The 15006-nt window shown below is 38.9% G+C and overlaps 1 protein-coding gene across 1 annotated transcript in view; it reads right to left on the bottom strand.

Moving 5' to 3' along the window:
- Positions 1–15006, bottom strand: part of VWF (von Willebrand factor) — a 117868-nt gene that overhangs the window by 30251 nt on the left and 72611 nt on the right. The window contains exons 31-35 of the mRNA XM_077178437.1: positions 11410–11553; positions 10095–10259; positions 7777–7820; positions 3386–3563; positions 258–478 (exon numbers count right to left, since the gene is read on the bottom strand). Coding sequence (XP_077034552.1) covers positions 258–478; positions 3386–3563; positions 7777–7820; positions 10095–10259; positions 11410–11553 — 752 coding nt within the window. The remainder of the gene's footprint in view (positions 1–257; positions 479–3385; positions 3564–7776; positions 7821–10094; positions 10260–11409; positions 11554–15006) is intronic.

Raw genomic sequence — 15006 nt, forward strand, 5'->3', positions numbered from 1 at the left:
TAATCCTGCCTTTCTGGCAGAAGTGTCAGGGACACATTGCCAAATCCCATGTTCTTGACATTGGCACACCAGTACAACAGGGAGAACAAGAGGGGAAACTTGTCTGGCTCATTAAGCAAACACTGATTGTATCATGAAATGGAGAAGAGATGTTAAAAATAGGCTGAAATAGGATCAAGAGATGAAATTTGTCCCCATAACCTGAATTCTGCAGCATGAGCAGACAATACACAGATGAATTCATGGTGTTTGCTTACTGCCATGTCACTGAAGAGCTGCGCTCCTACACCATGATGCTTCACTTCGATGGAGTCCATGCAGTTCATCCTGGGTGCTGCTCTGCAGGGCCCCTCATGGAGCAGGACTTCAACATCATGGTGCAAGTCTTGAAATAAGGTGTAAGAGCAGTTGCCAGTCAGCTTAAAATTCAGCCCATCAAAAGTGACAATATGTTGAGATGAACTTCCTATACAGACACCTGAAAATAAACAACAACAACAAAAAAAACATGTAAAAACATTTTTAATTTCACTGTTTCTTCACAACTGTTATGGGCATGGGGAACCAACTAATTGGGAAAGAGGGGAAGGTAATGAATTGCAAATTCATTGACAAGAAACTTTGGTAAATACTTCATCACACATGGAGGTTTTTTGCAATATCTTTGTCTGAGAACAGTATTAAAACCGATTTGGATAAACTTTTAAAAAATCCCTTTGCCTAAAACTTTTTCACATTCAATATGATTTAGTAACAGATTTTATGTAAAAATTAAACAGGGAAAACTCCTTTACTGTTTGTAGAAAGACTGTAACACTCTGTTCAACCTTTGCATTGCATGATATTCAGTACAGTGTTACATCTGATTCCAAATGACACTATTTCACCCTTATCAGACATGTCACAAGTTGACACCCAGGGACTGTTTTTCAGACAGGAAACAGGAAAACTGCGGAGAAATAATATGCACAGGATAAACCATTGGCCAGCTGATAGTTGCTCAGTGTCCTGGTCATTGGGTTATAAACACTTTCTTGTCTTCAAAAACTGGAAAACAAGGAAGATTATAACCCCAGAAGAACCAAAACAAAACCTGATGCTCCTGGTTCATATATTTTCAAATCTCTTGCTTAAAGGATAATAAGGACAATAAAATCAATGCCAGCAAAACATGGAAGGGGGGGAAATTACCATTGTTAATAATTCAGTACTTTGCTTCTAGCTGAGAATAATCTTTTTCCTAATCAATGACCTTCAAATTTAATTTCTAAGGAAAAACAGCATGGGAGGGAGGGAGAGAGGGAGGGAGAGAAGGAGGGAGGGAGAGAGGGAGGGAGAGAGGGTGGGAGCCTGCCCCTTGGAGTACTGGGGGATCTTCAGATATTTTATCATAAATGCTTATAAAGTTTATACATAAATAACAATGAAATGAGTTAGCAATAAAACCACATTTCTCAATCTTCTGTGAACATTAAAAAAAAAATTAAGGATACTGGGAATCCTTTTAAATTTCTCATAGGTTTCTGTAGCACAAAATGCACTAATGTGATCCATTTCAAAATAGTCTAAGAGCACACTGCAAATCATGCTGCAAATCACATTGTAAATCATGCTGCTGTAAAATTGGTAACTAGTTCAGCAAGCAAGCACCTTTGCACTGTAACTCCTGAACTATCCTCAGAACTCAGATGACCTAAGAACACTTTTTCAAGGACTTCCTCTTTGCAGGAGCATTTGTCACATCATCCACACTGTCAAGCCATGGCTGGAAATTGTGTTATAGCTCTCTAAATGAGTGAATCATGAGTCAATTTAGCAGCATTTTCATGGGTGCCTAACCAGCCTCCTTCCATAACAACAGAGGTGTTGCCTCACACAGAGCTCCTACTCAGCACCTCCTCTGCTATGCCCATCCCTGCTTCTCTGATTGCTGAGAGTTTTGTTTCACACAGCAACAGAATCAACCTTTCCAGCTGCTATGGATGTTGCTCTAGTTGGCACAGAATCACCATGTTTGCACTGAGCAGTCATTAAAAGAGGACTTGACCCATGGGGGTTTTTAATCAGCTGGGGGTGGGGGGAGGGTTGTTCCCTCCTTCTGCAACATGAAAGCTACCTACTTTTCCCTCACAAGTTTGACAACCTCAGGAAAAAAAAAATTGGAGTACCATGGCTCATTAAATTCATAAAGAGACAAACAATTCTTAGCTCATCTTAACTTGAGTGACCTATAGGGCTTTTCCTGATAATCAGCTAACAGTATGAAAGGTTATTTTCATTTACTCCTTTCAGAAGGTTTTTTATGAAGGTGTATCTTGCATGCCAAAAGTAATGCCCTCATGTTGCTAGCTTTGTGTTTAGGATCAAGAAATTTAATAAAGATGCACTCCTTCAGGGTAGGTATCACTAAGACTATCTTTTAAACATCTTCAGATGGATAGTTATAAGTATTTTAGATATTTCCACTTCTTCAAAATTCTTGTAGCAAATCAGAAATGGTAGATTTCAAGTGTTAAGCGTTTAGATCATCAAATACACTTTTAGGAAATGACAAAACAATGGGTGTAAAAAATTTTGTATGTCTAAGAGTTCAGGGATCAAAATCCAGCTATCAGCTTTGGTATTTCATGCACTGTCTGGAAGAAATTGTACTTAAATCAGCCAGCTCAGCAGAGGACATTTTAAATTGACATTATATGTTGTGAATAGGAGGTGTGTGTATATATAGAGAGTTCAGATCTACTTCTAAGAAGTAAGCATATTAATTTAGATTTAAAACCACTTATGTTTTGATAAATAGATCACCAGCCTTAGGGCTGCATCCCTCTAATCCTGTAAATGTGAGTGGGTACACTTAATTCCTGTTCCTGTCATCCCAGCCCAGGCGCCAATCACACATCCTTTCTGCTCAGATACTCCGTGTGAGGTTATCTGGTGGCACAGAGAATTTCTTGCTGATCTCTTTGTACTACACCTCCTTGATTGAGGGAAAGCCAAACCCTTAAGCCCCAAGATGGACCAAGAATCCATTGCTAGCTTTCAGCTTGCTGAGATAAATTCCTGGTTTCTCCTGTACTTCTTCCTTCCCAGCTCACACAGCTTTGGAAATGGAGTGTGAGATTCCCTGATAAAACACTGTCATTCTGCTAATGCAAAAAAATCATTGGCCCTGAACTTCAAGTAGCATTAGGCATTCCAGCATCAGTTAGGCTCTTACACTCCCAATTATTTGCTTAAACAGCTGTATAACAATTAAATGGCAATTCCCGCCACCCTGGTCACCTTTGAAGTGTCCAGTGGCTGAGAAGCTCCATTCAGCATTACACTTGTGGTCGAAACATTTCAGGTGATAGGGAGGGAGAGGCACCCACAGACAGATACTCACATGGGCACATCCATCGGCAGCCGCAAGTTTCCTCCACCTTAACAGCAGGAAGGCTGCTGTGACACACAGGCTTTGGCATCCTCTCACAGTTGATATGGTGGCTCTCCAGAACTGTGTAATCTCCTGGGAAGCAGGTCACAGTGTGGCACTGGTCTGGTAATGTCCATTTATCACCAGGCTAGGGAGGGAAACACAGATATGGAACAATTGAAACCATTTCAAATGCAAAGTTTGGCTGGTATCATGGAACTACAGCCAGAAAGTGAAGTGACCCTGACAGCAGTGCTACTCATATTAGCCTTGGGAAAATAAATGGAATGTACTGTATTAAGGACTTCATGAGGATGAGAAAGTTTAAATTAGAAACAGTAAGAAGCAGGCTGAAATTCCAAGCTAAAGATAACAGTCTACAATAGGAGACTTTTTATTCCAACCACCTATAGTTAGAGCGTAGCCACCCTACAACACACATGGAGAGCAAAGTAACAAAGACTTCCCCTCAGCTTTACTTTAAATTTCAAATCCTTTACTTTTCATAAGCCACAGATGGTCAGAGCACAGCAGGAATTACTATTTGTTCCAAACTAGGAAAGCGTGGAATATCGTATTTTGTCAACTCTGAAACTTTAAAACAGCTCCTTTCTTCCCAAAGGGAAATTGTTCCTATACCAGATCACTGTTATTACACGTACATAGTGGATTTCTAGAGCTAAAGAATTAAATGTAAAATATATTCGTGTTTTCTAAAGGACAGTCTGAATTTTAAGGCACTGGGATTATGTACTAATAAATGACAGAGAAATAGAGGTGCAATGTCTCAAGATTCCTATCTGCAGAAAGCTAAGCTCTCTGGCTCCAATCCTACAGAGCTCTAAAGTCCATAAGCAGGCTGAATGAGTTTTAAAACAGCATTCATCCCTGAAGTGGGCATTCCCAGGAATACCCCCAAATGTGGGAAACAGCACTTCCCAGAGTTCTCTCCAGAGGTGAGTCCAGAAACACCAGTACAAGTGAATTGGTGCTTCTGTGAGCTGGGTAACATTCCTTCATATTCACAAGCAGAAATGTGGAGAAGAAAAGAGAATTGATACTGGATATGGACATCTTCCATCCTGTTCTTCACAGTTTAACCATCACTCCCATAGAAGAGAAGAAAAAAAGGACAAAAATACCTAGGTAACAACATCATTCACAGATAATTCTTCTAATTATGAAAGTATTTCTCTGTATCTCTGAGCTAGAGGATGCCATCAAGTCTAAACAAGAGCTGCCAGATTTGCGGCAACAAAAAATTACATATTAAATGCAGGTTAATTTACTGGACTTGTTTTATATATTTCAGGACTTTGAGAAGGTAACTGAAAGTTGCTTAATATTTTTTTACGGCTTGTGAGCCTAGAGAAGGCTGTGAAAAAGTAATAGGAGGAGCTTTAAGGACAGCAAAAGTATTTCTACAGAAAGAGATAGAATGCTTTTTAATTACAGTTGTCCCTCCTACAGCTCACTGAAAGTGGAAGCACCTGGAAGGGTACATATACAGCTGTGCAAGTCTGGCTTCCATACATACTTAATTGGTTTTAATCACTCTTTAATAGGACATTTACTAGAAAACGTCTAAGATCTGGACAAGAAAAGCACAAGACATTTAAAAAAAATAAAAATTGAGGGATAAAAAAACCCCAAGAATCTTAGTGCAGAGAAAAACACAGGGACTCTGAAGACAAAGAGAGCCTAAATCCCAATTGATATGAAACTGTAGGAGCAAAAGCAGGACAGAAAGGAAAGCAAAATCAGGATTTCTAAGCTGTGAAGGACAAGTCTGCCAGAACACTGCAGGAAGCCCCAGACTTCCTCTCTGAGGGAGCTCTGAACCTACAGACCTGGACGTGCACACTGTGTCTTGCTGTGCATCTGCAGGAGGGAGACCCACACACCTCAGCAGTTCCCTTGGCTGTCATCTCTTAGATTAGATGAGGTTATTTGTTTGTTTGTCTCTTCTTTAAGCCAAGAGCTGAACAATACTAGAAAAGTCACGGTAATAGTTCAGGAACATGGGGTTTGCCACCTTAAACAGCCTAGAAATGCAAATTGCTCTACAGATCACTTCATGAGGAGATAGCACTATTATAAAACAAATACCTACACTTCTTTACCACCTTTATGCCTGCTTCTAAATTTCAAAACAAGACTAACAATGAAAATTAACTATGTAAAAAAAGTATCCAAAACCAAAACCTAATTTATCATACTTGTCCTGATATTCTGCCAACTGTCAAATTAAAACATTAAACCAGTGGTTCTTTACACAGCCTATGTTTGGCACTCCTGCAACCCCTTGCCACTGGACCTGATGAGTACTAAAGACTTCCAAGGATTCAAAGAACAGCTGAACAAACTCACAAACCCAAACATTAGCAAATACAAAAAGGTGCCACTTGCAGCTCAGAGTAACAAATTGTTTATGGCTAGGACAGTTCAGGGAATTTTTATACGTATTTATTAACACTGCTTCCCTGGCTCCTATTTTTGGCCACACAATAGAGGGGATTGGATGGATTTTTGGCCCGATCCAGCACATTTGATCTGCTACTAACAATGACCTTAATCAAGAATATTCCTTCCACAGTCACTTCCAGGGTAAGGGTAATAACAGAACAAAACATTAAAAAGTAACAAATCATAATATTCCAAACACTTATAGGATTTAGGCTGAGATTTTTGATCCTGAGAACTCAGATTTCCTCGCACACTGCAGGAGATTCCCACAATCTCCAGGTGCGTGACAGACATCCCAGTTGGGGAGCTGAGCCTCCTGGAAGAATTCTCTGAGCAACGCCTGAAAGATTATGAAGCCGATATAAAAGCCTGTGTTTTCTGACTCAGGGAAGGAAGAGCCTTGATTCTTCCTTCCTGTGAATTTGTGGGATGTGCTGGAAGAGGGGAGCAGAACAGTGGCACCTTAGGGCCAGTGAGGCACAGCAGAGGATGCTGCACCACAGAGGCAGGAACTTCCACAGTGGGCTGTAGGCTCCATGGGATGGATGCTCCAGAAGGCTGTGGCCTCACAGTGCCTTCCAACACCTATTTTTCCTGGCTGACAGAAGAGGCAACTCAAAATGCCCCTAAAGGCTGTCATTTGAAAGTGTGGTTCATATGGACTGGAGCCCGGTCCACTTCCTTCTAAAAGCATGTCAGCCAGAACAGAAATTCTGCTTTAAGTTTATCACCCCCAAAAATGAAACCTGACATGTCTGAAGTTCAAGTTTAGCCTTCCCAGCACTTATCTATACATACCCGTGTCTGCTTCTAAGAGCCCAGAGGCTTGGTCACATTCAGTTCAAACAAAATCTGATTTTTTTTTTTTGTCTTAATAAAGAAGTATTTCAAGTTTAGTTTTTGTTTGTCGAGTTGTTTTTTTCTTAATTAAGCTGTCAGCCTCAAAGATTATACTTTGTGTCCGATTTAGCTAAAGCCTTCCTGTATTCTGATCAGCTGATTAGGGCCAACTACATAAAGCAGCTTTGATATATTTCCCGTGTTTAGGTAATTCATATTCACTTATTAGCCACACCCTTCCTTCACAGTCATGTCTTCACAAGGGAAAAACCAAAGGAATATTTTTTATGTATTGGAAATTCAAGATGAATCCTAGAGAAGAATTCATAACTGATCCCTACTAGAAAACATGGCACAAGTGTACGCTAATATTTTTAAATGCATGTAGTACAATATACTCTGAAAAATCTTGGCATTTCACCTGAGATGAAGAATCTAAACCATTTATAACATCTGGAACACCAATTTCTTAGAATGGGATCACTTTTGAGAGATCAGACAAGCTTACTTACACTTCTGAGCATTTTCTCAGGATTAATGAGAACTTTTGCACAAACAAACTCCAAGAAATTTGATTTCCTTGCTAAAGAGATGATTTTACCTAGAGACATAACTATCACACAATAATTATCTTCCTGTAAAATTGCCATAGGGACAAGGTATTTGTAATTTCAGCAGAAGGACAGTGGCTGGACAATGAGGTTGTCCCTGCACATGCACCTTTATTTGGCCACTTCTGTCCCAGAAGTCCTCTCACCAAGAAATGAAAATGCATTTTTTGCTGTCAGGGAAGACAAACATTGTCACTGTTCTGCAGTGGTTCTGCACTGACTTCAATAACATTCAACACTCTGCAAGATGAAATAATGTTAGAGGAAGCCTCCTCTGTATGCAAAGTTATCCCACCAGTTCAAAATCCAACATTTTCTTCTTCCAAAATCATTCTTGATATTGTCTCATGCTTTTTTGTTTTAGGTTAACTGTGAAGATATTCATGTTCTTGTACAAACTTTGCAACTTAAAAGTCAGATGGCCAAACCAGGCAATGCACTTACTCTCCTTTTGTTTCCATCCTCATCTATGCATTCTCTGACTGGGTCTGAAAGAGAAGCAGACATCTTTTAGTCATCCTGTTCCCTTATCAAGCCTTTTAAGTGATGATCACCAAAATACAGATTGCTTACTTAAAAGCTTGATTTAAATTGTGAGAAGTTTGGGGGTTTTGTGCTTGTGTGTGTGAATCCCTACCTGAAGACTGCAGGCATTTGTCCAAAGAGCATAAGAATAAGTCACAGAAGGCATAAACAATGTCCGTGGTCCCAAAATACTTCATGAGCAAAAACTAGGCTGCAATTCTACAGCACTTCTTGTACAGCCACAGCTCTGCCCAGATGGTGCTTAAAGGATGACCACAGCTTTGGCTCTGAGGCACCGTCCAGCCTTACCTCAGAGTCTTGTGATCCATTGAGGACATTCCTGGGAATTAGCAGGTAATGACAATTTCCACACTCACATTTACTAAAGGCAGGTAGATCAATACAGCATAACTACACAAATAGCTGTAATAAGAACACCCAAATTCAGTTTCCTTACATTTAGTCATGACTGTGATGAGCATTTTTTTCACATAATCAGTTAAACAGCCACAGGGCACACACTGAATTGCAGCTTCTATGTTTGTATGCTTTCACTACACACCTAAAGATATTTTGGAAGCAATTTCATTTTTGTACTATGGCATGACAAAATCTCTAGGATATTAAGACACTGACTAGCAAATCTTTTGTAGAATACTAGACTATGCTAGCCCTATATACACACTCTGCTCTGTCTTTTCCAGGATAAGTAATGTATTTTGAAATCATTTAGGAACTCTTTAAAACCTTTTTTTAATGGTATTATTTTTGGTACACTTCCATACAAAAGGCAAGACTCCATCTGCATGAGAAATCTAACTGTATGAGTCAAGAGGGGAAAATTATGCTTTACAGATTGTATGAAATTTATGTAAAACAAAACAAACAGGAAAAAAATCCAAACAAAAAATAAATCCCCACAAAAAAAAATATTGTTTTTCGCCCCCTAGCAAAGTCTTCAGCATCAGCAAGAGAGCTAAATTTCTCAGATCTTAAGTGTTGAATATGTCTATAGTTCAAGTTTGTCTATAGTTCAACAGCTTTTTGAGCTGTTGGAAAAGCTTTCATAAAAAATACAAAGCTTTCACCTCTAGTACTGATAGGTTATAGCACAGATTGCAATAAGAAAATAATTATTGGTTTCAAATTCCTGCTCCCCATTCTAAATCTTGCATCAATGTAATTTACAGCAAGAAAAATCACATTTTACAGTGTGAAGAGAATAAATGCATCTTTAAAAATTTATTTTAAAAGACAGGAAAGAAAATGGCAGCTGTTTAAATCTAGAAAATGGCAGCTGTTTGATTCTCTGGAGAGATTTTAAAACGCCAGAAGTGATCCCAGCAGAGGCTGATCGGATATCTCCAAGCTGGACTGTGAACACTCTGCAACTTCCTCATTCTCAGAGCTCCTTGGCTCCACAAAAAAAAGTCCATTTATTGTAGTGGAGATGTAACTAAGCCCTAGTAATGCTGGCAAAAACCTGTGCAATGACTAACACCACGAGGCAGTGGCTTGTGGTGAGAACATGTGGATGTTATTGGAACAGGAATAACTACAACAAGATGAGGGATAAATATCTATATCCAGATCAAGGAGGTAAAGAAGTAAAATCCTGGTCAGTGTTGAAGCAAGGTTCCTTAGAGAAGAAGCGTTGTCATCTATAAATAAGTAAATGCTTGTTTAAAACATTTCACGCTTTTTTTTCCAGTATCTGTTTCCCTGGGAAAGGAAATTCTTTATTATTTTTCTTTTTGCCTTCTATTTTGGCTGAATTTTCTGTAGACATGCACATAACAATGTCTGAAAAACACATAACTTGAAATCTTTGCTCACAGCATTTCTGAAAGTTCTGAAACATGCCCCATTCATTCATGACAGCTTCAACTTTCCTGGTGTCCTTCAGTTATTGACCAGTCCTGAGTACTGATTATCAAGATTTTTACTAAGATTGATTTTTATTAAGACAGAAGCTTGAAAGTTCAGGCCTAATCAGTTCTAAAAACTTTGCTGGAATTGGGCTAATTGGAATAGCAGCTGGATACATATTTAAAGGGCTGAAATTTGGTTTCACACCTAAGTTATGAAGGTGGTCTAGGTCAGCATGTGATGGTTGTGAGTGGAACACTCACAATAGATCATCTGATTGCCTTCTCGTATCAAGAAAAATCATCCTGGTTTGGCATTTCAATTTTTGTGTTTTGCTCCAGACACAAGGTCATGACTTTTTGACTCACCCATGCACACTTTTTTGATAAATTCACTGTTCAATGTGATCATAGTGGATAAATCTTCAAAATTCTGGAGCTTCATGATTCTGTTAGCAGCAGATGGCCCAGCCAAAGTCCTTAGCTGCCCTTCATCATATCTGTTTCCAACACCAACTGGGAACAGGGATACTCCTAGGAAAAGAGAAGGAAGGGTTTGAAATAGGCAAGGCACAGGAGAAAATCATTGCTTATGGACATGGAGTGTTCATTCCTGCAACTATTTAAAGAATGTGGCACTTGGCAGTGCTGGGTTAATGGTTGGACATGATAATCTTAAAGGTCTTTTCCAACCTAAAGATGATATCACTTTCATTTTTTCATTTGTTTCTAAAAAAAAATAGAACTGGGAAAAGTTTTTCTCTCAACACTTAATTTTCATGTGTTACTTGCATCATTTCCCCCATACTGGCAAAAGGCAACTAAGGGCTGAAATGCTGCTGTAATAATCACTCTGTTAGCTAAGATGAGCTCTATTAGTCCCAAGTATAATAAGATCATTCATGATCTTATTATGAAATTAAACAAAACAAAACGCAGCTGCAGACTTAATGACATCTTCACTCTTTTTTAATGAAAAAAAAAGAATCTCAATATGCTGTTTTCTTTCTTCAGTTACACAGCAATTGGATTATTTTCAAACCATTTAATTAAAAATAACAGTTGATAGTTGTAATACAGTCCATGCCTTATTCAATACCTCCCAGAGCAACCTTCAAACAAAATCAAAGTTCCTCAGCTGAACACCTGAGGAACCTGAGGTACTGAAAAAACAGCCAGAAAACTTGAAAAATCATCAGGCAGCACACTGATAGTAAAAGTATATTCCTGTAGAGGTCAGTGAAGAATCTGATAAAAACCTCTAATTATTATTATAACTATTTTCTTTATGATGATTATTTTTATTTATCATTATTGATATTACTAGAGTGAACCTTTCAAGTTTCACTGTACTGCAACAATACTGAATTTATGATATTAGATCCCATTTCTGTTATCCCTGTCAACCCACAAGATCTCAGAAAACGAGACGCTACTAATTTGTAAGTCCTGGGGAAGTTGTCAGCCTTAATTGCAGATGGGTCCTCAATTTCCAAGTACCTCAAAGGCATCTTCACAGGCCATGTTTTTTTCAGGTCTGCTTCTTACCACAACACTATGCACAGTAATTCCAGAACTTACATGAACACACCAGTGTCTTGTTTTTCCATCTTTTGTTCTAGCTCATTACTTAAAAAGTAATAACAACTCTACTGATAAATAGTGACAGTGAAACGAGGTTTACTGTTCACTCTTGCAGAAAGGGCAGCAGCCTCCACAGCATCTTGTGAGCTCCCTGACATGATGACAATCACAACCTTTGATGCGCTGGGTCTGCCCCCGTAGGATTCTGACATTGCATTCTGGACCACAAAATCAATGGCATTTCCTAGGAAGAAATGAAGAGAGAAATGAGAGATATAATAGAAAATTCACAGGAGACCATAGAACTAAATTTTATATTGCTTTCGTGTGTTACACTGTTAGGTAATGAAAAATATTTATTTTTAAAAGAATCTTAATGTCTGATTTATTGCAGATTCATAAAAGATCACAGCTATTAAAAACCTTCCAGTATTTATTAAGACATCCAAACACAAGAGGACCATCCTTAACTCCATCTGTAGACTATCCCAGTCTCTGCAGTGATAGGAATTTTTTTCTCTTTCCTTAGCCATGATAACAAAGTCACGCTCCCCACTTAAGTAGTTACCTTTCCCAGAAGTATTCCCAGCCCTAAAGAATAGAAGACATTGTGGGGATTATATTCCTGCTTCAAACGGCTGAGCAACACTGACATCCAGTGGCGAGCTGATCCACAGCTTGGCATCATCCTGAGTTATTCACACAAGTTGTTCTGACTCCCATAAAAGATCTAGTGCTTCCTTAATTTCATCAACTTTCCCTACGGGTGTGAAAAGCCTATCTTGCCTCCACACTACCAGCAACCTTTCTGAAATTTAAACTCTGTAAAATCCATGATACAACCAGGTGATCCTAATTAAAATAAAAACAAAAAAAAAAACAGACCAAACCTCACAAAACTCACAAAGAAATTCTACCTGAGCTACCAAATCACAAACTAGCTTAAATGGGAAGCTGCTGCCCATTCATTTTACATCTGTGAACACTCAGGCAAATTTTGTTGATAATTATGACCTCAGCAAGAAAGCACTTTGTTAGCACTTGCATTTAGACATGTACTTGCACAAATATTTACACTGGGACTCATGATATGCAGCTTTCTTAAAAGCTCCTTTGGGCCTGGAAGTTATCAGGTCAGGAAGTAGAAATGAAACCGGGTGACTGATGTGACGTTCAGGGAAAACAGTGACTGGTGAACAATAAACACTTGAAAGAGTATTTCCTCTGAGTAATCTGCAATAACTGTGGAGCAAAAATGTTTGCCTGAGGAATTCACTGTAACAGGTTTGCCTGAGGAATTTATAATAACAAATGCATTTGTAAAACACTGGAAGTCAACCTGTAGATAATTCACCAGCACAGCCCCAGTACATCTTAGCGCACCTGAACACTTTGTACTTGATGTACTTGATGATTCTTGCACTTGCAAACTCACACCTGTTTAGTGATAGAAGCAAAAACCCTTTTCCCAAGCTGCTGCAAGCATGGACAAACTTTAGGAATCTCACTCAGCACATTGATTATTGATAAGGCTTGGAGAGCTGGGATTGTTCAGCTTGGAGAAGGCTCCAGGGAGACTTCACTGCAGCCTACAGTATTTAAAGAGAGCTTATAAAAAAGAATGAGAGCAACTTATTTTAGTGGTAGGTAGGGATAGGACCAGGGGAAGAGTTTTAAAGTAAAAGAGTGGAGATTTAGATTTGATGTGATGAAGAACTTTTTTACTCAGAGGGTCCTGAGGCAGCAGTGGAACAGGCTGCCCTGGGAAGTTGTGGCTGCCCCAACCCTGGAAGTGTCCAAGGCCAGGTTGGATGGGGCTCTGAGCAACCTGGGATAGTGCAAGGTGTCCCTACCTATGGCAGGGGGCTTCAACGATACAACCTTTGAGGTCTCTTCCAAAACAACCCTTCAGTGATTCTATACCATGGCAACAGCAGGTGGATATTCAGTGAAAACCTTGACATTTTGGATGTTTTTCTACTTGCAACAAAACACATTTTAAAACACCATTATTTGTTAGGTGATGATTGCATTTCACAAGCTACTGTTCCTGACCACAAAAAAATAACTAACCTCAGGCATTACCTCATGTCCTACACAGCTTTCCCACAATCCTTTCTACAAATGGTTTAGTGTCTGTCAAGGTAAATATTAGATATAGAATGGCACATTAGCTAGAAATAACTAAGGATAAAACAAAATACAGCAAATAAATCTCACTATATTCAATATCCCTGAGATTACTTCTGGATGGTCACTGTGCCAGAAGATTGACTCATTCCCCTTTGGTCCTACAATTACCAAAAAAAAGTATTTAATTTTCAAACATATTTTAGGTTAAACTTTTCTGCAGTAAGAATCACAAATTATTTTTCATTCATTTGTGAAAAGTACTCGAAATTTCTTGGTTTTTTTAATGACCCTTTAACTTTTGTGTGGTTGGTGTGGTCGGCAGCCAGTCCAGCTCCATTTTTCTTCTTCTCACATTAATTTTAAAAATGTTCCAAAACTCCATACATATTTGCAAATGGAAAGAAAAAATACATTCTTTTTATAATTTCTCATCATGAAATCAAGTACTGTCGTATAGAATCAGTGACTATTTCAAAGGCCCCAAAAGCAGTTACTCCATGCAGTTAATTTAATGCATGGAAAATTGGATTTAGCATAGTAAAAACTCTTTGGATTTCTCCCTTTATTTTTAAGCCAGCACTGGAGAAAAGAGCCAGGTGTCTGAAGACATCATCAAATGAATGCTTTCGTCCTGCTAGAGGGATTCAGAAAGTCATCATATCCCAACTGGAAGCTGTCACTTCTCAGCTTTTCGTCTCTCCATATCACCACTGAGGGAAATAACAAATCCCTCAGAGGCCACAATAAAACCTATTCATAGCTAAAATCAACCAACTTCAACATTTCCCTACTGAGAGACCACAACACAACAAAGACCTGACATTTTCATATCAGTAAAGCAAATATGAGTATTTACACTGAATTAAACAACACCGTGCACAAGGCTTTATTAAGACTGGAAAGAGTTTTCACAGCATGGAAACATTAAAAAAACCTCAGAATGGTTTGGGTTGGAAGGGACCATAGAGATCATCCAGTTCCAGCTCCCCTGCCATGGACAGGAACATATTCCTCTATCCCCAGTTGTTTTCAGTCATTTTAGCCCTTCCTTCAGCCCATGAAAAGTGGTGAGCCCCCAGCAGCCTTCCAGCTCAGTCAGTAGGATATGACTGCCACTCACTGGGCATGTCCAGGGAAAAAATGCAAATAAATAAAAAGGGAAAGCAAAAATCCAATTGAACCATACAAGCTCCTTTAGAAAGGACAGACCAATCAATCCAAGCACAGAACAGCACCTTCTCCCCATCCTTCAGTGCTCATTAATTAATGACTATGAACATTTGATGCTGAAATTCTAAGAGTCAGAAAAGGCTTCTTAAGAGCCTTTTCCTGGTTGACTTGACACGTGATAGATTTTAAATTTAGACTTGTATTCTGAAGTTACAACTCAGAATGGTTCACACACTGGCTCCTGCAAGGACTAAACGGACATAAACAAGTTTTAAGGACAAAAGTCCATCTGTTGAATAGGTTTGGAGGGGTTTACTATGAGTCTGCAGGGAATTACACTAGATTCTACCTTATGAAATAGTTTCATTAATGATTTAGATGGAAGAGTTAAAAT

The sequence above is a fragment of the Agelaius phoeniceus genome, chromosome 5 (assembly GCF_051311805.1).
Source record: "Agelaius phoeniceus isolate bAgePho1 chromosome 5, bAgePho1.hap1, whole genome shotgun sequence".
NCBI lineage: Eukaryota > Metazoa > Chordata > Aves > Passeriformes > Icteridae > Agelaius > Agelaius phoeniceus.